Source organism: Haliotis rufescens, unplaced genomic scaffold, assembly GCF_023055435.1.
Source record: "Haliotis rufescens isolate VD_foot unplaced genomic scaffold, xgHalRufe1.0.p SCAF_28, whole genome shotgun sequence".
Lineage (NCBI taxonomy): Eukaryota > Metazoa > Mollusca > Gastropoda > Lepetellida > Haliotidae > Haliotis > Haliotis rufescens.
In genome coordinates this window covers 6,542,344-6,567,348 of record NW_025963979.1, presented here as the reverse complement: position 1 = coordinate 6,567,348, position 25,005 = coordinate 6,542,344, and the positions used below count along the sequence as shown (strand labels likewise).

At 37.2% G+C, this 25,005-nt stretch overlaps 1 protein-coding gene across 15 annotated transcripts in view; it reads right to left on the bottom strand.

Annotated features, from left to right (window-relative positions):
* LOC124139184 (coiled-coil domain-containing protein 154-like) overlaps positions 1-25,005 on the bottom strand; it is an 85,562-nt gene that overhangs the window by 54,512 nt on the left and 6,045 nt on the right. For 5 of the 15 annotated variants that reach the window (XM_048402696.1, XM_046506200.2, XM_048402700.1 and 2 more), the window contains exon 1: positions 2,391-2,840. In XM_048402696.1, coding sequence (XP_048258653.1) covers positions 2,391-2,488 — 98 coding nt within the window. In that variant the 5' untranslated portion in view covers positions 2,489-2,840. Of the gene's footprint in view, positions 1-2,390; positions 2,842-22,443; positions 22,530-25,005 lie in introns of those variants that run through there. The other 10 variants (XM_046506204.2, XM_046506207.2, XM_046506209.2 and 7 more) reach the window with 6 other exon arrangements.

Here is a 25,005-nt window from a genome sequence, read left to right as displayed (position 1 = left end):
CCATATTATACCTGCACACCTAACAAGGCAGGTCTGACAGGGCTGTATAAAACTCACAATGCTATCACCATCACTGGGGGGAACTCAGGTCGAGTTTCATCACACACACTTTGATGTTATCAGCTTGAATACCTCAAGTCAAGTGCATGATATCTGAACATAATGATTGATGGAAATATTCCTGAGAAATTACCAGGGCTGGTCAAATACACATCTATCAACCAGATAGTCAGATATTAACTTTAGGCACATAGATACTTTTGATGAGGATAACCAGATATGTCTTCCTATTAAATATAGACATTATGAAAATCAGTTTTGTGTATTATGGAAAGATAAAAAAAAATTGCTCCATGATACACATATTTATAACAAAGATAACAAAGAATGATAATTAGTATATAGTAGTCTGCTCCAAACCAAATTGGGCCTACAAGCTTTGAAACTTCAGCCCTCTAAGAAGCGACCATTTTGGTGGCCAAATGTTACTGAAATCTATGTTTGTCAACCTAAAAACTGTCTACTGCTTGCCACTTGGCAACTTAAAAGTAAACATAACTGAAAACAATAATATCTGTTTAATATATCTGTTGGCTCCTAAAAACTTAGGTTTGGCTCCTAAAATATTCATGTGGGGAGCCATATGGCTCCCGAAAAAAACCATATACGTTATTATATTATGTTATGAGCTTACAATACTCAACAGAATTTGACAAGACTTGTGGTTGAGACTTGTGGTTGAGACTAGTGGTTCAGACTAGTGATTTGCTGACTGGTATTGACTCTCATTAAGTACATTGCCTACAATTACAAGAAAAACTGTATAACTGAATGCTTCTGTTGGGTCTCAGCTGAGCCCCTTAAGTTTCTCCCATTGATTTGTTATAACAAAAATGGTGTAAGGTACATTCCAGAACAGTAGACATATCATCTGGTTCCCTGACTGACATGGGCAATTTGATAGTTAACTACACGGGAAATTATTGTATCAACAATCTGCCTGTGTAGCAGGGCTTGTACCTGATACATGTATTGAGGTCTGTGTACTGTGTTGAGTGCCATGACTGCAAGTGATCCTAACATTGACATATGACTGAACACCCATGTCACTACTGATAAGTGATATTTCTTCTTCAATGTCTACTACATTATTCACTGCAATAAGTGCCTTGGGTGTTAAGAAAGTGACAAAGGGGTCCACTTGTTAAAACAATTAACAAGCGGTAGTGAACAAACTCCTACACTTCTGTTTCCTGCAAATTAAATCTGATACATACACAAGAGAGTACGAAATGTCAAGAAAATCTATGCCTTTGTTGGGGGCGCTTATTAAGGTAACTTACTCAATTGGTCCTGAAGTTTGAGGGAGCTTAAAGGGCATTTAATAGCAAATACAGAGAGATATGTGCCAGCTATCACAAAACTGACTTAGAACAGTTCAGTAATGACATTTACATCTCAATAATCTTGACATTTTCATGACAAAAGTCTGACTTCATCAATGGATAAAACAGATATATATATGTGTGTGTGTGTGTGTGTGTGTGTGTGTGTGTGTGTGTGTGTGTGACATTCATCCTTCACCTTCACAGTCAAATAGTGTAAGTAGTTTCTCCAAATAGAATTATTTGATACAATTAAAATTATACTATTATGATAGCAATAAAACAAATACCAGGTAGGGTTAACACAGCCTGCTCTTCACACACGTTTGCTCTCAGATACTAAGTCTTTCAGAAACCTAAAAAATTGTGCCATGGCTCTGTAGTTAATCTGGTTATAAAATATTACATTGAACATTGACATCTAAACTGGACCAGGTGTTATATTGTATACCATTGCTAACATGGTTCCTCTTGGTCTTGTACATTTTAAACAAACATTCTAGAAAAAGGTGTTTTTCCACATATTGAGTTAAACAGTTTCTCAAAAGAATTTCTTTGAGAAATTTGTTCACAGTGACCGAAATTATGTGCTGATAATGCTGATTTAATCGAACTAGAAATTTTACAAGAACTTTGAAAAATAAAGACTTCCTACCATACAATTGACAATCTGTGAATGACACTTCTTCCAGAAGGCCAAGTCAAATCAAGTTTCTATTGGTTAATATACACTACAGAAAATATCTTGTTCAAAAAGTAAAATCTTTGATAATGAACATGGTCTGGTAAGTAGATTGAAAAGTTCCTACCATTATCTAATATGACTCTCAAAAACATAATAATTAACTGACATTTCTTGTAAGGAGTATATAAATTCTTAACATCTTCCCATCTTTTCTACTGTACCCGACCCTCCCACACACACCATCACACTGAACCCCTTCTCACTGTGTTTAAAATTCCAAACACATAAAATTGAACAATGAAGACGTCACTGTAACTTACTCTTGTGACCATGCAGGTTTGGGTATATTTAAGTCAGTTGCGTAGGGGTAATTTAAAGGTCCTTGTCTTCGTGCCATGCCCAAGGTGGTAGCTGCCATAAGAATACACAACCATATCTCTCATCATTCCAAGAATTGCACTGTTGGTTCCCCATGGCTTAGAAATGGTTGTATCACATCATCAGGTGTGTAGCGTCCAACACACATGTAACATGACTCGCTGCACTGAGAGCCTTCTGCAACAAACCAGTCTTCACTCTCATCAGATGTAGACATGGCCATGAATATCCATCAAAGCCAATCAAATTACTTTAATTCCTAATTAGCATGATAACTTGGCAGCAGCAGCAGCCAAACTCTGTGACGGTTGGCCAACAAAACATACAGTATGATAAATAAGATTTGACAATGGGAGCAGTATAATTCCCACAGGCCTTTCCGATCAATGCAGAGTAGAATGGCTCTCAGAGACACTCAATGTGGAGGTTGAAAACACATGTATTGATCTGTCCTCGGCATCTAGCGACACTTGACGATAAGGTATGTTCTCTGAGCACCCAGCAATGTATGTACCCGAGGTGGCTGGCTGCGATACACACAGCCTGCAGCTACACACAGCTACAGGCTGGCTCAGTCAGTACTACCAACCTGGCTCAGGTGGACATTACCTAATGCTTTCACAGGTGCACACTAACTTGATGTCTCAGGTGGACAGAAACTTGATGTCTCAGGTAGACACTAACTTGATGTATCGGGTGAACACTAACTTGATGTATCAGGTGCACACTAACTTGATGTCTCAGGTGGACAGAAACTTGATGTCTCAGGTAGACACTAACTTGATGTATCGGGTGAACACTAACTTGATGTATCAGGTGGACACTAACTTGATGTCTCAGGTAGACACTAACTTGATGTATCAGGTGGACACTAACCTGATGTCTCAGGTGGACACTAACTTGATGTCTCAGGTGGACAGAAACTTGATGTCTCAGGTAGACACTAACTTGATGTATCAGGTGAACACTAACCTGATGTCTCAGGTAGACACTAACTTGATGTATCAGGTGAACACTAACTTGATGTCTCAGGTAGACACTAACTTGATGTATCAGGTAGACACTAACTTGATGTATCAGGTGCACACTAACTTGTTGTCTCAGGTGGACAGAAACTTGATGTCTCAGGTAGACACTAACTTGATGTATCAGGTGAACACTAACCTGATGTCTCAGGTGGACACTAATCTGATGTCTCAGGTGGACACTAACCTGATGTATCAGGTGGACACAAACCTGATGTCTCAGTTGGACACTTACTTTATGTATCAGGTGAACACTAACCTGATGTATCAGGTGGACACTAACCTGATGTCTCAGGTGGACACTAACCTGATGTATCAGGTGAACACTAACCTGATGTACCAGGTGGACACTAACCTGATGTCTCAGGTGAACACTAACCTGATGTCTCAGGTGAACACCAACTTGATGTCTCAGGTGGACACTCACTTGATGTATCAGGTGAACACTAACCTGATGTACCAGGTGGACACTAACCTGATGTCTCAGGTGAACACCAACTTGATGTCTCAGGTGGACACTCACTTGATGTCTCAGGTGGACACTAACCTGATGTACCAGGTGGACACTAACCTGATGTCTCAGGTGAACACCAACTTGATGTCTCAGGTGGACACTAACTTTATGTATCAGGTGAACACTAACCTGATGTATCAGGTGGACACTAACCTGATGTCTCAGGTGGACACTAACTTGATGTCTCAGGTGGACATTCACTTGATGTATTAGGTGGACACTAACCTGATGTCTCAGGTGAACACAATCTTATACATGAAGTGGTGGGTTGGGATAAATTCCGTTACTATAAATAAAATTCCAGAACAACTGTACCACTACAGGTTGTGAGTTAAAACAAGCATGACAGTAACTCTGGAACTAGTAGTAGTGATGTTTGATGTGATTCCAAGCCGATGGACGCAAATAAAATCACAGGGATTGACAATTCTGCGATATTCTTGTGCACAGTTATCATAGATATCGCATCCACTTTCATTCAAACTGTTACACTTTCAAGGTGGGTTGAGGTGAAATGGGGTTTAACGTCGCGTCCAAGATTAATTCCTAATTAGCATGATAACTTGGCAGCAGCAGCAGCCAAACTCTGTGACGGTTGGCAAACAAAACATACAGTATGATAAATAAGATTTGACACAGATTATTGCACTTATATATAGCGACATGCATGTACGTGTATGTACGTGTGTGTGTGTGTGTGTGTGTGTGTGTGTGTGTGTCTGCTTGTACTAGTCCAGACTGATGCCAATTTATAGTGCTAGCCCACTGAGATACCATGCCGCAGTTTAACATGAATACCCCACTCAGACACAGTATACTGACTCCGAGCCAACCAGTCCTTGTTTTAGCCCCTTAATGCCGAGCGCCGAGGGTAACGACAAGTACCATCTTTTATCGTCTTTTGGTATGAAGCGGCCGGGGATCAAACCCCGGACCTTCCGTACACTTTCAATGTTTCATCTACATTGATGCTCATATTTTCTCTTACAAAAATAAAAAGTGTTGTATTGTCACTTAAATCCTACCAGAAATTAAGAAAACAAGACAATAATGGGTAAAGTTTCAAAAAGCAAGCAAATTTTAATTTTGGATCTAAAATTCTTTCTTCAAAATAATATACAAATTTCAGATCACAAATCGTAGTTAAGATGATATTCGCCTAGCCTTTAGGTACCGTTAAGACAGCACTGGTGGAAGAGTCTTCACAAATGTATCCTCTTGCAAGAATGTCCACCGTGCGCGGATTTTCTAGTGGTCAAACATCAAGTTGAATTTAGTTAGAATATAGAAAATGCTACGATAAGTTTGTTTGAAAAATGTGACTGAATCATTCAAATGTAACTCATAAACATCGTGAATGTCAAAAGTGTTTTCAACTTCCGGTTACTCGTCAGCATTTTCTGACTGTAGCATAAGGCCAACTCGCTGCCTTTTGTGGGAAATAAATGATTTAATTGCTGTTAATTTAACAAAAGAGTGAACCTGGAAAAATTCTCACTTCATAATGAATCTGTAACAGAAATTTACAATACCGGTAGTCACTTTTTCATGTCTTATCACTTTGAATATATTCAAAACACACATTGTCAAAGACCTACAGAAATCTGTTAATGGCAGAATGAAAAGATGTCTGCTGATAATTGTATTTGCGAATAATTCCTCGTCAGTCACCAATGAACAGAAATACATAAATATTAATGTAATTAGTATTTTATTTCAGTTGACAGTGCTCATTGGATAAGCAAGAATATACCAATATAATCTAGTAACATAAATTGCATCATTGTTTTGAGTCAAGTACAGTTTCCACAAATCTACAATTCCAAGACTAATGCTATGACTTGTACATATTATAATAGTTATTTGATAAAAGATAATTTCAAATGTTTTTGTCAACCTACACTATTGGCTTGACTTCTTGATTTTACCAGTGGCTACTTGGTAAAAATGTAAACTTTGAGGCCTGTTTTATACAGTGGTGGGTAGGGATAAGGGTTAAGGTTGTATACATTGAGTGTTAATGTCTGATACAATTCCTCTTTTGACTTGAAACAAATGTTCCTGGTTTTAAGGTGAACAATTGACTTGCCTTTGCAAGTGTTTGCGACTCAGGTGCCACCAATGGGGCAGGATATGCTTTCATTTACAGCAACACTTGGTATCATCACTGTTGGAAGTCATTCATAAACACATGCTCATGATATCCCGGTAATCAGAATCGCACAATCGACTTTGATTTTTATGATTATGTATTTGTTTCCATAGAGTGATAGTTTGTTTGTTTGCACAGTCTAATAATCTGTTTAGCCTACTAATCCTCATGTATCTATCTGGATCATAGGGCTTAACCGACAAACAGTTATGACACAGGTATCGACTGTCAGAACAAATACAGCATACATTTATCATGTTATTGTACCTAGATAGATTTCTCATACATAAGATGGGTAATAAACTGAGACTGTTGGCTCTATGGTAGGGATATGGTAACATAGTTTATTAGTTGATAGTACTGGTTTATCTAGGTAGACTTGAGATAGTTGCCATACAAGTTGTCAGGATGAATAGAAAGCCTTCACTGCATGATACAAATATGTGACCATCTTCATTCTCTTGAGAAAGTTCAAGTCATGAACTTTTAAGTTAAACAGTCTGAAGCTTTAATTTGTAATAAAGTTTAAGAAAGCAACTAGATTAGCTCTCATCTTTACTATAAGGATATATTTCTTCATCAGAAATGTTTGCAAAAAGTTGATAACTTATTTTTTGGGATTGGTGAAAGGATAGCTAACAAAAGCTTCTCAAATACACAACAAAAACTATGACTCTAGATCTTGTGTACTAACTCCTGGTACTACATTGATATGATATTAACCTCTTGATATGTTCAAGTTTAAGACCTCTCCTATCTCTTACTTTCAACATTTATTTGAATGGGTGAGTGAGTTTGGTATGATGTTGCTTTGAACAGTATTGAATGTGTTCGTCACCCCCTGTCAGTGTCATTACTGTGATCCAGAGAAAAGAACATCAGCACAGCCCTATATGAATACGAGGGCTGGTCAAAAAGTTCTAAGCCTGATTAACTTTCAACTATGGGCCATAACAAAGTGAACTAGTCAATTTAGTACATTGTTTGAGTAGTTCATCGCAAGTGTCTTTGGTGAGTTAAAGCCGTTTGTATATTAGTGACAGCCAGTTGAATGTGATAGGGGTCCAAATGGACACAGAAATGGAAAAGAACAAGTACCAAGCAGTCATCAAGTTTTTGACTTTGCAGAAAAGGACTCACCAAAAAATTCATGACTGCATGTCACAAGTGTATGGGGATAAGTGCCCTAGCTATTCCACTGTTAAATGTTGGGCAACTATGTTTAAGGCTTGTAGAACATTTAGCCTTGATGATGACCCTAGGGCTGGACGTCCCTCAGCTTCCATCAGTGAAGATTCAATCAAGGACATAGAAAAACTTATACTGATAGATGTATTACCATTGCTGAACTGAGGAAGAAACAGGTCTCAGCCATGGATCCATGGATCACAAATTAACTATAAGTTACTGTGCTTTGTTATATTTTGTCTTTATTTAAAATCTCTGATACATGCCTTCTACAACTCACTAATACCTGTAAAAGCAATAGGACACATGTGCATTCATATGCCAGTTGACATCACACGACTTTATTTGATTGGCCTGAACTTTGCTCTCTTGGTTGGAGATGAGCATTGACTTTTTAGGGTAAGGGACACCTTTCAAACAAAGATGGTGCAGAACTTGAACCAAGGGTCAAAGGACTTAGTTTACACTGAGGACATGTCCAAGACCAACACGGGTGGCCTATAAACACTGAAAGTGTGACAGTAAAAGGTGAAGGTGTTTTCAGAACAACGAACAGCCAGAGCGATGCTTGGTTCGTCTATACAAAAAGTTCATGAATCTGAGAGAGAATATGAGGAGTCTGCCACTTGCATTAAAATTCATCAACATATTTTTCAATGTTCATTTGAAATAATCATGTTGCATTAATAATGAATATTGATTGAAGATATTAAGACATGGCTTTCTGAGATACTGAGGTAGATCCATGCATGCAACTTTCAAATCTGCATGTCCAACAGAAACTGTCTACCACTGTGACTGTACATTTATCACTGTGACTGAGTCATAATTTGTATTTTACCATTTTTACTTTTATTTCTTACTGGTATGTCTAAACCTGCTGTTTCAGAGTTTAACAAATACAGTATTTCCATTTGCAAACAATTTATGTATTTGTTCAGGCCATTGAATGGTACTTGCCAGGTATTTTTACCTTCGACCACTTTGGAATGCTAAAACAGATGTCTGGCATACTGACGCCCCGATTCGCACGCATACTCTTTTCCAAACTATCAGCCGCCTTTGCAAGGCTGGAGGATTCAATAGTTTCCTACCAACCATTCCCATAGGGCGACCACTGATGGCTTGATGAACGGTTGATCTGCGAACGAACTAGACACAAATCGTCAGCAATCCGTTGTAAATCTATCCAACTTCATAATTTCATCTGTTACGGCAGCGAAACTAACATTTTCCTTGTTTACATATTGATTGTTTACTATCGTTGTTCAAAGCATTCTAAAGATAGTAGCAGATGAATCAAAGATCAGCAGTTGTGTTCTTTGTGTTAACATCTTTAATGATGACGTCATGATGTATTTCAAATTGTCATGTGTGCACATGGACTGTACAGTTGACCCTTATCGAGGATTATTAAGTCAAACTTTAACAATGTTTAATTACAATGCCGTATTCGACGTAATAAGCGCCCCGCTCTTATAAGCGCCCACTAGTGAACAATCCCCATTGCACCCCTTCCAATTGACCAATGTACACAAGACTTATTTATTCGTGTATAATACGCACTCGTGTGTTATATGCACCCTTAATTATTGGCAATTAAATTCTGGAAAATTATATCTGTCGTATATAAACATTTCAGGCTGTCAGCATAAACCCTGAAATTTACGATCTTTCAACTCTGTTTTTTTCTTTACCAAAATAATATTCTAATAAGAACCCCCTAATTCTAATTGTGAGTGCGCCCTGGGCGCTTATAACGTCGAATACAGTACATGTCGTTCGTTAACATTAATAGTTAATGTAAAGTATCCATTATTATGCTTCAAGTGGGTAGGGTATACAGTAAACTACGGTTATAACAAACTCAAGGGGACCACTGATTTTCGTTCGATTAAAACGTAGTTTGTTATAAGCATATATATATACAGCATATATACAGCAAATGGCTGGGACCAAAAAGTATGTTCGTTATATACTTCAGTTCGTTATAAGTGAGTTCATTAAAAATGTAGTTTACTGTACTTTATTTCTCAACTAAAAAAGTTACATTAAAATGCTTTTAATTTTGTACAGAGAACCTCTGATCACCTGACTTCTCATGTTCACAGTATAAATCAAAGGAAGTCAAGGAAATCGGTCTCTCACAGAGCAATGACATACACGGCGCCAACCACAGGAACTTTGACCGACAACTCTCAGTGCCAAAACCTCAAAGTAAGAACGTGTAGGATAACCATGGTACTTCAAGACAGCACCTACCTGTCTGTGAACTTGTAAACTTGTGTTAACACAAGACTCGCAATAAAAGTAAATCCATGAAACTGCTTTATGTTTGTTTTGTTCCTTTTTATGAAACAATTAGTATTGTAATAATTCTGTTGTACTGCAAAGCACATGATTTTCCTCCAGATCTAATCGTGGTTGATGCATGTCATCGATTCCAATTGTGTGGTATGCTCATGATATTAATCACTGGAATGTCTGGTCCAGACTCAAATATTTACGGACCGCTGTCATATACAATGTAGCTGGAATATTGCTGAGTGAGGCATTAAACAACAAACAAACCATCCAACCAACCAGATCTAATCGATAGAGTAGATTAGTTAAATATGTTTCATTGGCACAAGCAGATCCAATCGACTGTGTTTGGTGTTTTACCCATGCATTTTAAAATCATTGGGTATCAGTAATTCTATCTGGGTATTCAAATTTCTGTTACCCACTAGTTTTTACACATGTGGGTATTTAAGTTAAATATTTGAAAACACTATTCATGTAGTCCCTGCAAACTGATGTCATGTGGGTTCGAGAACTTTATAGGACTCAAAAATACCACAATATGTCCACAAGAAAGTGTGATGGCAAATGATCATGATGTAACTGTCATCGTGGAGTGTGGCAAGGTTGACGGAATGCCCGTTTATAATTTCAAAATAAGTTGCTGATTTGCTAATCGAATACGCAGGGTTACTTCACAATATTTTGATCATGCGCACAAGTTTTATTTTTGTAGCGTATCTGTAATGTTCGTTGCGTATTTGATACGCTTGGATTTTATTTTACTGAGTATTTCTGCATTTCTGATGCATATTTTACGCAGATACGCAGCTTATCTGGAGCTCTGAGAATATCCTACTAATGGAGTCTTTCAAAAATATTTGAGGTCTCAAATTGTCTCTAACAGCTGAGTAACTTTGTTTTAATCTTCTCTTGTCCATCACCTCTCTGAGGTAAAAGAGAGGCAAAGTAATAACATGCAGCTGTGGCCAGAAAACCCTCTTCACGGTATGTATAAACTATGTAGAGAATTATAAATTCATAAGCTACAATGAATTATGGATAAACAGTCCAAAATGAATAAATTGTAAGTTCTGGATCTTGGGATTCTGTGTCCCAAGTAAATTTATTTTGTAACGTGTGAGCCTTGGAGAGGAAGTCTTTTTTCTGAGTAAAGGTAGAAGATGTTGGTTTCCTTGTTTTACGGTGAAGTGAAATGGGGTTTAACGTCACATCCAAGATTATTGCACTTATATAGTGACGTTCGGATGCTGATGTTATAGTGCTAGCCCACTGAGATACCATGTCACAGTTTAACATGAATACCCCACTCAGACACAGTATATTGACTCAGAGCTGACCAGTCCTTGTTTTTGCCCCTTAAAAACGAGCGCCAGGCAGGTTACAACAAGTACAATCTTTTAACGTCTTTTAATAACATCACATAAAATAATTTGTGACATCATGGTTTATTGTTGTTGTTGTTGATGTTTAATGCTGCACTCAACAATATTCCAGCTATATGATGGTGGTATGTAAATAATCAAGTCTGGATTAGACAATCCAGTGATTGATATAATGAGCATCGATCCACACAAATCTTATCTGATGATATGCATCAACCAAGTCAGCAAGCCTGACCACCCGATTCCGTTAATTGCCTCTTACAACAAGCATGTGAGGTCATGAACAATGAATGAAAAACCTATAGATGATTATCAGTTTATACAAATTAATAAGGAGTTTATAAGACAATTATGCATGTTAACATGATAGTAGTTATATATAGAGAGAGACATGAGATTCTGTAGCTCACATCATATTAAATATTTAGGAATATTTTCCAATTGTAGGCCTATTTATTTGAAAATTGGGTCATCCAAGCAATGAAATACAACAAACATAACACAATTTCACATTATTATACATTAATACCAATCATTGTAATGGGCCAAATGACATTTCCTATATGGCTGCCATTGCGGCCTTGAAAAAACTCAGACAAGACATCTGTTTTGCAAGTAACAGCAGCGTAAAGTTTAAGTATCATTATAAGGCTTCAGAGGAGATGTTGAAAATATTAAATATGAATGGAAAAACATCATGCCATCATCTATGTTTCACAGGTTTTCATGGCCAGGTTCCAGTGAAATTGAAACCAGAGAGTGCTCAGACCAACTAGCTCCCAGATGACATCGTACAAACAGCAATATTTCTCATGCGACATGTGCCTTGCGGTCATCTACTCCACACACTGCTTCTATATCATTAGTGTTCACTCAAAGTTTGTGCACGAAGAAGGGCTATACAACCTAACTTCCTTGAGTTAATAATGGCCATATTTCATTAGCTGACTTAAAATAAACACCAGTAACTACACTTTAAAGTGGTTGTATGTTTTTTGTTTGTTTGTCGTTTAGTACCCCAACTTAGCAATATTCCAGCTATATGACTGTAAATAATCGAGTCTGGACCAGACAATCCAGTGATTGACATCATGAGCATTGATCCACGCAATTGGGACACAATGACATGCATCAAACAAGTCAGCGAGCCAGACTACCCGACCCTGTTAGTCGCCTCTTATGGTCGTATGTATTCAGTGGGGATGGAGGAACATAGCGTTTGCACACCTGTTAAGTATTGATGATGAGAGCACTCTGTACTCACAGACTAACTACCACAATCAGTTAACAAGAAACCCAAACAACATTAGGGACCAGTTATATTTCAGAAACAGTTACTGAGGGCAGAGAATATCTGGGGAGGGACATAAAAAAAATGGTAGTGCTTAGGGGACAGTCAAGACAAAAATTCTATAAACTTGGGGGAGGGTTGTGATTAGTTTATTTCTGTTACTTCTTTATTGAACTTTTCTTGCTGAAATTTAAACTTCAAAATTTTCAAAAAATTTATATTTAATGATATACATTTACTTCAAGAAACAATTTCAAAACACTTCAGCAGTTTCTGTACAAAGATATGTATCAGATATGTTCCAGGCCAACTGTATGAATAATAAAATCCACAATAAGGAGGTGATGGAAACAATTTAAAATTTTCAAAAACAGCATATTGTACCAACTCTTTAAAATAGCATATCTTGTTGTTTGCTAACTTACTTAGGATTTGCAAAGGGTCATGACAAATATGGCAAGCATGTGGGGAGGGTCTACAAAAGATAGACTAAAAAGAAATAGGTAAGTTGATTTTATGAAATCTTATATTTGCCAAAAATCATTAATTAAGTTGTTATTTAAATAATGTGATAATGCCATGTTTAAACGTGGCTCAGGGTAGGTTAACAATGACATTCATCATGCAATGAACTTTGTTCAGGGAAGCTAAAACTGAAAAAAAAGTTTGAAGGCACAACAATGAAAAAGTCTAGTCTAATGTAAGTTTCCCAGAATGGCAACACTTTCTCAATTATGGTTTCAAATATATGTTATGGTATACAAACATGACCAATGTTTATTTAATGCGTCAAATATTTATTATTTTGTAAACTAATACTAGTACCAAGATATGAAATAAAATAATAACAGTCACTGTGCAGTGCAGATATCTGTTGGTAAATCTGTTAAAATCATTTTATACAACATGCACCAATTAACCCTTAAATATCAAAATAGATTGTGATTTCTGTTTCTTTTATATTGAACATTGTATTGAGATATTTAGTTGATGACATGATTTGTCAGTGCCAGTGTCTCTTACAATTTCTTGAAAACATTTCTCACTTCTCTAAGTTATACACCTAATAAATAATTATATGTGATGCTGTCAAAATTCACTACATTTAGGCTACTGGCAAATTGACATGGCATAAGACCTTCACATTTCACGTACCGCATTGCATAACTTCTGTGCTGAAATGCATGCATATGATGTAGCCTGCTTGGCGATACTACAACATAGATATGGGTACAAATACAATGAAAATCTACTTCACTTTTAAAAGTGTCATACTCAAACATCAAGGGCAACACTTTCACTACCTATTGCAAAACGTCAACACACGGACCTGGCATGAACGATCAGCTGATCTAGTGATTAACTATACAATATAAGTAGTCACGGTCATCCCTGATGTATCATTTTATTTCGGAACATCTGTTTCCGGAAATGACAATAGATAGATCATTGTTTAGAAGAAAAGATATACTGTCCATACACCAGCATGACCGTTGCCGATGGAGGTGAAGGCTATACTGGTTAAGTGTCTATAGGTGCGATAGTAACATGAGTACTGGTCATATCGTGCGTACCATATGGGCCGTCAGTTTAAGATTGGACTGTCCGGGTCAGTGCACCAAGCGGGTTAATGAAGGGAAGATAAATTGAAAAAGATCACCCATAGAGGTAGTATTATTAGAATTGGGGAGGTTTTTATAGACAAGGTCAGATCTCGGTTGATGCAGAAGACCTCTGCGGAACAGTATTGGGAGAGGATCTTTCATGAGAAGAGTCTGGAGTCTGGGAAACCAAGGTCTTTTGGGCCAGACAGTGCAGTCAGTTCTATCTTCTGTATCACCTTGCCCAGAAGAAACCATGGAGGAAATAGGCTGGTCTATTCCATAAACAGAGTGTTGATCTGCAGAGCTCTCGGATCCGGTACTGGACTGCCATAGACTGGGAGCTGATGATTCAGACAAGATTAGTGGTATGGATTGTTCCATATTGATGTGATCCAGGTGAAGATGTCTAGATGGTGAGTCCATTCCGAAGAAACAATCCTCCAGAGTCTTCCCTGGAATGTGTATCACTTCCATCCAGAAGTTGTGTGATTTGGCCAAGTCGAATAAAAGCGAGGTTTCCATCATCAGAGAGCTGGACTTGGTCCCTCCCTGTTTCTGTATATATGCCACTGCTGTGGAGTTGTCTGTGGTGATAAGAACTGAGATGTTGGTGAGTAGATCTTTCCAATTCTGGATCACATAGAATATAGCCCTCATCTCCCTGCGGTTGATGTGGAGATTCTTCTCTGTTTCCATCCATGAGTCCTGTATCTGAAGATCTACCAGATTCTTATTTCTTTGGTATTCTTCTTTGTTACAACAAATACAGGAGACTAACATCCTTGTCCTGGATTATGCATATGGCTTTTTTCTCCACATAATGTGTTGATGTCAAGATTGGCTGCCCTTAATTTCTTGCCTTCAAGATGAAACCTGCGGCCTTGGGGTCGAGACATGAGAAGAGGTCAGGTCTGGAAGTGTAGTTTGTAGCCGTGAGAGACTACATCTAGGATCCAGTTATTGGCGGTGATCAATTTCCAGTTTGCCTTAGGATAATAAACATCCCTCCACTGGACCCAGGGTTGGCGAAATGTTGAAGAGAGGTAATCGTAGATCGTAGTCCATAGACATAGCCAGATCAATAGGGTTGGTAACTGTGGGAGGAGCTGGAATGAAGGCATCTGCGGTCCCCGTGACCTCCTGACTCGGAGCTCATTCTGTTGGATCCCAAACGTCTGATTGATGAAAAGAGTTGGGATGATACTATGAACTATCGGTTCGTCTGAATAGTTGAGATGATTCTTTGCCAGAAGGAACATACTTCTTCCAGGGTGGTTCACGGAAGGGAACATCTCTTGAATGATCTCTTGGTCTTTTAGATGCTTCATGAGCTCTGGCTGCGAGGTTGATAGTCAATACTTGAAATCTCTCTGCTGTATCTTGTCTAACCTCATCTATGACCTTCCCAAGTTGACTGTGAAACATCGTAGGGGATGTGATAGGTTTACTCATCAACATCTTCTTGGCCTGTGAAGATACAGCCTTGGATCTAATCCGAGATAAGAGCTGTTGGTGTTGTAGCCAAATGAATTGAGAAGAAGTCCATACTTGCATAGTGAGAAGTTCTTAAGCTTGGCATGTAATGGTAGAGAGTACCTAGTAAATCCACAAAGGTAAAGGAGCTCCAAATTCCCGTGGTGGAGAAGTCTCAATTTCTTCCCCAACTTCAGAATCAGAAGGACGTGGGAGGCTGGGGTATGCTGGTCATCTAAACGGTTAGAGTCTAGATAGCTAAGAGGGTTCATGTAATGCCCGTGCAGGTCATCATCTAACAGTGTCCATGACTTGTGTCCATGACTCGTGTCCATGACACGGGTTTGGCTGTTGCGTAACAGAAAGGCACAGTAGACACACACAGGAAAGAAGTGAGGTTTTCCTGTCTTCACCTTAGGCAACCTCCTATTCTTGGGTTGTCAGATCTTCCCACACAGAGCTATCATGTCAGTGCAAATGATCTTATTTTAATGAGATTGGCATGTATTTGTCTTTATTAGATACAGCTTGGTCAATATGCCAAGGGGCAGGAAGAGAACATGAATTAAATAACCCCAAAAGTCATCAGGGTTGATTGGACATGCATGTCCTAACTCTTGAACTAGAAGTTTTTATCAAAAAGATTTATACTTGTCCATAACAGAAGAACATTAATTGGTCTGATCTTGAAATGTCATTCAGAAAGCACTGCATCTATTATGCTATAAACTACAACATAATGACATCATAGGAGATAATTAAGAATTTAACATTCACTTTGTGTGAGTTCATTGGCGTATGAAACTATATGGTGTGAGGGCCAAACTGTATGAATGTCAGAGCTTGCAACAGTTTTGCGGTCATGTGACAGGCCTTTCGTCCAATCAAAATGCTGCATATCATGTAAACTTCAAATTAAAAATGATATAATTATGTGTTTTCAGATTTGCAGATGTTATTGTGTATATTATGCCACAAATTACATTTGGAATGATAAAATTTACTGCATCAAATCCTCACTAGTACCCCCAAATTAAAAAAAACACATGTTTATCAACATTGTGAAATGCAAATTTTATCAGCAATTGTCTATCATGTCTATAGCACTCGCTCTCTAATTAAACTGTCACAATGTCACGATGCTATGGATGACATCATTTTGCTTCCAAGAACCCACCTGGATAAACTAAATCGAAATTGTTATGGCATATATTGATCCTATGAATAATTAATTATAATTGTAAAACTAAGCCATTTTGCCAGCCAAAAGGCAACCCTTTTTTCAGATTTGTCAATGAGATAAAAATAAGATACTCAGCAAGGAAAGTATTCTTATGCAGTGAAAAGTCTGAGAGATTTCAAGGACCTAATGCAATTTAACAACACTCACGCACTAATTCATTGTACACTGTTGGAAGACAATATTGTCCTGCAGAAGTGCATTAAACTATTTAATAATCATAATCATCAATTCATAATCAGTTTTCTCCAGCCAGAAAGTGAATAGTTAGGATACAAACATGCTGTGTTTTCAATGTATATAGCTAGCTGTCCTGTAGATTTAACCACACTTAACTGAAGTTGGTACTGAACGGAATGTTTATCTCATTGTCTCACATATCTCACAGGCATTGAAAGTGTGTAGCACTGCTACAGTGACTTCATAAGCCATCATGAAGTAGACACCAACTACAAAAATAAAGCAAGTCTTGCAAAGTTACAGATAGGATGCATCTGTGAGTCTGCTAAATGAAACAGGCAAATTTCAAGGTCTCTGTTGTCTCTAAAACTCTCCTGAGTGTTTTCTGCACAACATGTATTGTTACACATATCAAAATTATGTAATTACCACTAATCTGTATTTTATAAAACAAAATTGTGCATGTCATGATTTCAAAATGCCTACTGAAAATGACTTTTCTATAAACAATGATAAATATCAAATCAGCTGTGTCGGTCAGAGCTTGTAATTGTGATTTTAAACCTCTGATTGACCAATCAGAATAACTTATTTTTGAATTCCACAGTAGAATGTCTTTTTGATAGTGGCTAGAGATGTGTTCTGACATCTTCATCTCAGTAGAACATTTATGCCATGTCTACCACATAAATGTTGTTCTTGGTATCAAGGAATTAATGGAACATAAACAAAAGATGCTTGTACAGACAAGACCTGCCAGGTACGTACTTATCTATAATTAAAGATGATTAAAATGTTGCTAAGGAGTATAAATAGCTATTAGCATTTGCATTATTTATTCATGATACTGCATCCCCTCATCTGGGATGTCTTTGGAGGTAAAATGATGGGTTCACTGATGCCTTAATTCCTCTTCTGGCATGTCAGCTTGATGTGGGAGGAAAGCCCGAAGTGATGCAGGGCCTAGATGCTTACCACTCGCGTGAAACCCACAAGCAAAAGCGTTAAACCAATCTATTTTTTTTATCATGTTTGACTATAGTAAACTTAAAGCAATGCTCCTATGATTTTATCATGTTTGTCTAATGTAAACTTAAAGCACAATGCTTCTCTGATTTTATCATGTTTGACTATAGTAAACTTAAAGCAATGCATCTCAGATTTTATCATGTTTGACTATAGTAAACTTAAAGCACAATGCTTCTCTGATCTTATCATGTTTGACTATAGTAAAACTTAAAGCAATGCTTCTATGATTTTATCATGCTTGATTATAGTAAACTTAAAGCAATGCTTCTCTGATCTGTATCAAGTTTGACTATAGAAAACTTAAAGCAATGCTTCTATGATTTTATCATGTTTGACTATAGTAAACTTAAAGCAATGCTTCTCAGATTTTATCATGTTTGACTATAGTAAACTTAAAGCACAATGCTTCTCTGATCTTATCATGTTTGACTATAGTAAAACTTAAAGCAATGCTTCTATGATTTTATCATGCTTGATTATAGTAAACTTAAAGCAATGCTTCTCTGATCTGTATCATGTTTGACTATAGTAAAACTTAAAGCAATGCTTCTATGATTTTATCATGTTTGACTATAGTAAACTTAAAGCAATGCAATGACTCTATAGTAGACTGTTAACACAAGGCTTCTCTGATCTTATGTATGACTCTATAGTAGAATGTAAGCACAAGGCTTCTCTGATCTTATGTATGACTCTATAGTAGACTGTTAACACAAGGCTTCTCTGATCTTATGTATGACTCTATAGTAGACTGTTAACACAAGGCTTGTCTGATCTTATGTATGACTCTATAGTAGACTGTAAGCACAATGCTTCTCACACAAGGCTTCTCTGATCTTGTGTATGACTCTATAGTAGACTGTAAGCACAAGGCTTCTCTGATCTTATGTATGACTCTATAGTAGACTGTAAGCACAAGGCTTCTCTGATCTTACCGTGTTTGACTCTGAGATGGGCATGCTGTTGTACTCATTAATTAGTAATCCCAACAAACTTTTCATGTGCATCCGATTTTAATCATTAGAATGATTAAATTCACTTGTTAAAGACAGCATACGTATGAAGTACATATTTCATTTCAATTGATCTTATTTTATTGATACATCAAAAAAAATTATTCACCATTTCCTGCAATAATATTGTAAAAGAAAATTCTTGGACACATGTTAGGCAATGGCTCCATATCGAACAAGTCAAAGAGCAAAATAAAGACGCTTCAAGCAAATCTATAAACAAATTATAAAGTAATAAATAAAATCACCAAAAACATATCCAAAAGTTGTCAAACTTACACCTAAGTTATTATTTCCATCATTTCATGTGATCGCATGTTATGTAAGTCAAATGACATCTCGGCTTTCGTCGCCTTGATTTGTAGGTTCAGACACAATGTTTGATGCGCAAAAATATATGTATGAGAAATATTTGTCGCTCGTAACATAGGATAAATTTTAATATAGGTTGTGATTTCCTGTTTACAACGTTCAGAATAACACGATTTAACCAAAACCTTTCATCTAAATTTGAAATGTATCATACACAAGGAAGATATCCATTGCTGTAATTAGATTGGCTGCCTCAGGTCACGTGCTAGAATTTGACCAATCATGATCCTTGCAGCAGAAAGTGTCATAAGAAACCAATTTCTATTAAAAAAAATGGCATGTTACAGCTTCGAAAATACTCCAGGGGAGGTTACTGTCAAATTATTAAAGTCAAAAGCTTTCTAATGACGCCAAACATTGAACGAATCAACACATGTATTAGTGTTATTCATACAAAATCTCGAAAATGGAGGTAATTCCAGGTATTTTTTCATGTTACATGTCGTAGCATAGATGTTTTACAAACAGATAATTTCCTTCATAAATGTAGGCTTCATCTATCACCCCAGAGTCTCTGGGGACTTGGTGTAACAGCAGTAAAAGTTCTGATTGACTGGTGTTGAAAAAAGGTTAATGCAAACTGACACATCAAGCATAAATACATTGGGTAAATTTATGCTTAATGATGTCAGCTGGTCTGTAATAAGAGCATTTAACTTTTTCTAAAAAAATTAATTAACCTCACTGTCCAACTAAAGTGAGTGAGTGAGTGAGTGAGTGAGTGAGTGAGTGAGTGAGTGAGTGAGTGAGTGAGTGAGTGAGTGAGTGAGTGAGTGAGTGAGTGAGTTGGGTTTAACGCCGCTTTTAACAGTATTCCAGTTATATCACGGCGTGTCAGCTTAATGTGGGAGGAAAGCCCGAAGTGATGCAGGTCTCAGACGTTTACCACTTCGGTGAAACCCACGAGCACGGGTATGGTGCTGACAAACCTAGAAACATAATTGGGGCGAACCGGGATTCGAACCCACAATCATAGGTTTCTGGCGTGCCCAAGGGACACGACTCTTCACAGCGAATCGCGGCGCCTTAGACGACTGGGCCACCCGCGCCCCCTCATCTAAAAGAATGTATAAACTAGTATAAACTTCTTCATTGCGGGTAGTATTTTTTCCTCCTTATTTGTAATCACTTTTAATCACTTTCTAAGCCTCCTCGAGGTAACGACTTATGTTATTAGAAACTCTAATGGTATTAGGACTGGGTTGCCAGTCAAACATTCATATTAAAGGTAGCAATCGATTGCTCGTTTCATGCTCTGGTTAGTTCCAAAACATAGCCAAAAACTCTGCACAGCAAATCGCGGCGCCTTAGACGACTGGGCCACCCGTGCCCCCGTCCAACTAAAGAAAGAAATGGGTTAGTGTGCACCTTATAGCACAAGGCACACTTGTTACGAACAATGTCAAATTCACACTTTTTATAGAGGCATAAAAGAACATCACCAACCGTCTTAACAGTCTGCAAAAAAGTACAATTAATAGCATTTGAATATTTTAAGATATTTTAAAATGCTGATAAAAGGTTAAAAAATGTATTTTGTTGAGGTTAGACAAATCTACTAGAAAAGATGCACATTTTCTTAGCAAATAGATATAATTGTGTGCATTTACATATTTCCCTTATTTTTACATCTTCCCGAAGCAAGTCAGTTAACTGACTATAAAAGTCTAGTTTCTACCCTTGCCAAACAACCTGGTATTATGGAGTTATATTGTGGCTGGACTAACAAGTCTATGCATAGTCCAATTGAAATCGCGCAACAAAGTCGAAATCCGGTTCATAAACTGTCATGCTGATTTCGGTTGATTGCAAGGTTTGTAAAGCATGTGCACCGCCAACTTGTTGTCAACAGATATTTTCTAAATCTTTTCATGTTTTTAATCAACGTGCTCACGTGATTTGATGCACTTTGCGATGTAAGACTCGTTTTATCACAATATAGGTCTTGATTATCGATCAGATCATCTTGACTGGGTGCCGCCATTTTGTTTGAAGCAAATGCAACTGATATGAGAATTGGAATCTGATTGGTCCATAGGAGAGGCATATAAGGGACATAACTCATAATAGCCACTGGTGGCGCTACGATTGAGCCCAGGAATTCCAGCATAGTTATAGCCAGTTAACTCCCTTGCTTTGGGAAGATGCATTTCGAATGCTCAGTGACATTCCATTGATGACATCGTACAGTGGTATAACATCGCACAACATGAGTACAATGCAATGACATCATAGTTTCACTTTGCGGGCACAACACATTCAATTTTGCCCAAAACAATATTTCACCTGATTTAACTTTTACTCTGTGATTGCTTCATAAAGGTGACAGACTGACTTAATATATCTCTTTAAAGCATTCCTGAAACAACCGTTCGAGTTGCGTAGTGAATAACAAACAACACCAGCTGACCTGATCTTAATATAACAAACAAAGCTATGCAGAGAATACATTCAAGCCATACTAAACATCAAGAATCAGTAGACTAATATGTTTACAGAATGTATTGACAGAACTAGTGAAATATCTTCAGGTTTAGTCGTGTCTAAGTTATCACTAACCTCAAAAACTAGTAAACTAGTGCACAAAGTAGACACAATTTATGGAAAACAACTTCGGTGACGTTTCGGCATAGATCCTTATACCGTTGTCACACAAGACAATGCTGTAAGGATCTATACCAAAACTTCGCTTTTACAGTAATTAACGAAATTGTTAACCATAATTTACTTAGTCATCCATCAACTTCTAAGTAATACCTATGAAAAAATTCAACTAGTACACACATAGGAAAATGGTCTTGCTGTCTTACACTGAAAGAACACTTAAAAGGTAATGAAAATTTCATTCAAATGAGTTGTGAACAATGTGCCATATTGTATGACATTTCTTTTAGCATAAAAACTTAATGGTGTATAATTTGTTTCATACAATGACTTACAATCAAACATTAATCACATGGGATCAGTACTTCATGACCTTTAGGACAAGAGCTGATAGGATATTCACAAATCAAAAACATATATTTCAATATCTATAAAGCAAGCTATATATCTCCCCCTCACCATCATGCACAAGAATTTAAGTAGGATCGATTGACTGATCACTTTTGTGTCCATATTGACAAACAATTATAATGGCTGCTGTGAACAATACCATCTGGCAGACAACCAAATATGGCTGCCAACATGTCCTATCTTTCTAAGTACTGCAACTATGATACTTACTTTTCCTTTGTCTGCATCATTTTCAATTTGACCATGGATCACGGTTCTGTCCTCAAAATTGCTGTGAACTTCATCAATAACGAGAACTGGTCAAACAAAACAAAGAATATATACACACAAATCCTAAACTTGAGCTGACAAACACAGAGCTCAATGAAGTAACTACACCACAAAATTCAAAGTACACGGTTATCAAAAAGATAACTAACTTGACGTAGACTCTACAATGATATATCAAGTATCAACCATCTGCAAACTGCCCCTTGGATTGGATAATACTGGACTATGTTTATGATGAAAGAGGAACTATTTGTTTGATAAAGTTTATTGATAAACAGTCATTCCTGCCTAGAAACAGGACTGTCTGCCCAGCTTTGTGCAAACACATTGAATGCTTGATTAAAATAAGCAGCGAGCTTATACACAGAACCGCGCTATGCTCTAATCAATAAGCTATACAACTGTGGCAAGCATAGGAAACAACATGGATGTCTCTAAATATCACGACTGAAAAATGTCAATATCGAAAATTGGGGAATGTTTGTGGTTAAGCATTAAGCACTGGTGGTGCCGGTTGCCATAATAAACTAAGACTGTTTTCACTGTTTTGTGTGAACGAGTCTCATCATTGGATGAGGTGGGAAGGCATTGACGTCAGAATATATCATCCTGAACATCAATACTGTGTTCTGTCAGCCATTGTTAGCTCAACCAGCACATACTCATTACATATTCTGTACCAGTTTGTTGTGTATTAATCTAAATTTACAAATGTTTCAGAAAAACATTTCCCAAATATTCTGAGGTATTGGGGTTGAAAAATGTAACAAACAGAATATTGACATTTTCCATCACTATTTCGGCTTCATATTGTCTGCTTAATGTCATCAACTACATACTGTTGTTTTCACTTAAATACAAAGAAAAACAATAGTACAAGTTAACAATAACTATCAGTACTACTAATTGAAACAGATAGTATCTCAAAGACATCTGGTTCATGCATTTTGTTCCCTTTACTTGCAATATCAATAACACTTAGAACCTACTGAAGCACACATTATGACATAAGTAAATAACCTCAAGTGCTATTATATAATGCTATGGTGTAATTGATTGCTCCCATGAGAAATTGAAGGGCCTCTCTATGTACCCCTGAAATAGTCTCTGCCACAACAAGGTTCTGTTTTCAAATGGTCCTATAGCTCTTCACCATCAGTACTAAAATTCTGTTTGGTCTAATATGTGCAACTAAAAAGAATCTATAATAATACTAAAATCTACTGAAAAGGATTCTAAGAGTCATGTACAGACTTGTCAATTCAAAAGATTTGCATTAATATATAATGAGTGAGTGAGTGAGTATAGTTTTACGCTGCTTTTAGCAATATTCCAGCAGTATCACGGTGGATATAATGAGTGAGTTTGGTGTAAAGACACTTCAATTTGAACAGTATTTCAATTATATCAAGGTGCATCAGCTTGATGTGGAAGGAAGTTAGGCTGTCATGCAACTCTTGGACATTTACCCACTGGAGGAAACCCACGAGTACGGGTGTAGTGCTGACAAACCTAGAAACATTATCAGCTTGAGGACTTGAACCTTGGACATGATCATACAATGTATGAATACGTTTTAATCCAACTATGAGAGAAGGTCTGTCAACTCCTAAAAGTAACTCTTGAAAGGTGCAGAACTGCATTTGTAAACACAAGCTTGAGTTCGTGAAATAATCACCCAAACGATGGGCCCAGCAACAATATGCTTAAAATAAATACAGCGACTATTATAGCAGCATTTCAGTGGAGCCAAAACACTACTGTGATTGCTTCTCAAGATGAGCCAATCAGGTGCATGCTTCAAACCACAGAAGCTAAAAACCAAGCAAAGTTAACATGACTCGGAAATGATTTTGTTAATAAAGTAAATCTACACTGATTGTCAAAGCAAATACAGTAACAAGTGCTGACATTTTACCTATCCCAACAGAAATGTTACCAACCGCAGGATGCAGGCAGGCAGGCAGCTGTTTTCAGCTACTTCATGGCACTACCAAGGGATGCAACTCTGCACAGCACAGTATGGTGATTTAGAATAGTGTGCCAACCTACACTCAATATATTTAAACAAGAAAATGTATTTCACTGATCCACTGCATGAAAAAGTACTGTAAGTTCAAACACTGGTGCCTTTGCCAAAGCTGGGACCATTCTCAAGTATGGTGCCAGGTACATATCACATTGAAAAGATTCCCAAGAATCATGCTTGGGATGGTTTTATCCTAGCTTCTCCCTTATAATAACAAGGAGACTCAGATTTTTCTTGTTTTCCTTCCTGAGCCTATTTGATATTGGTCCACCGGGCTCAATTTACTAATGTAAAACATGCATAAGTGAAACCTATTATTGAAAAATGTAACCTCATATTTCTGTTTTCATGCATGCACCAAGAACATGTAAAATAACAATTCAAATTTGTCTTTGATGAACCCTTATGTGTCCTCACAAAGTCAATCTTTGAACACATTCAATATCTCAAAAGTTTTTTGATCATACTACATC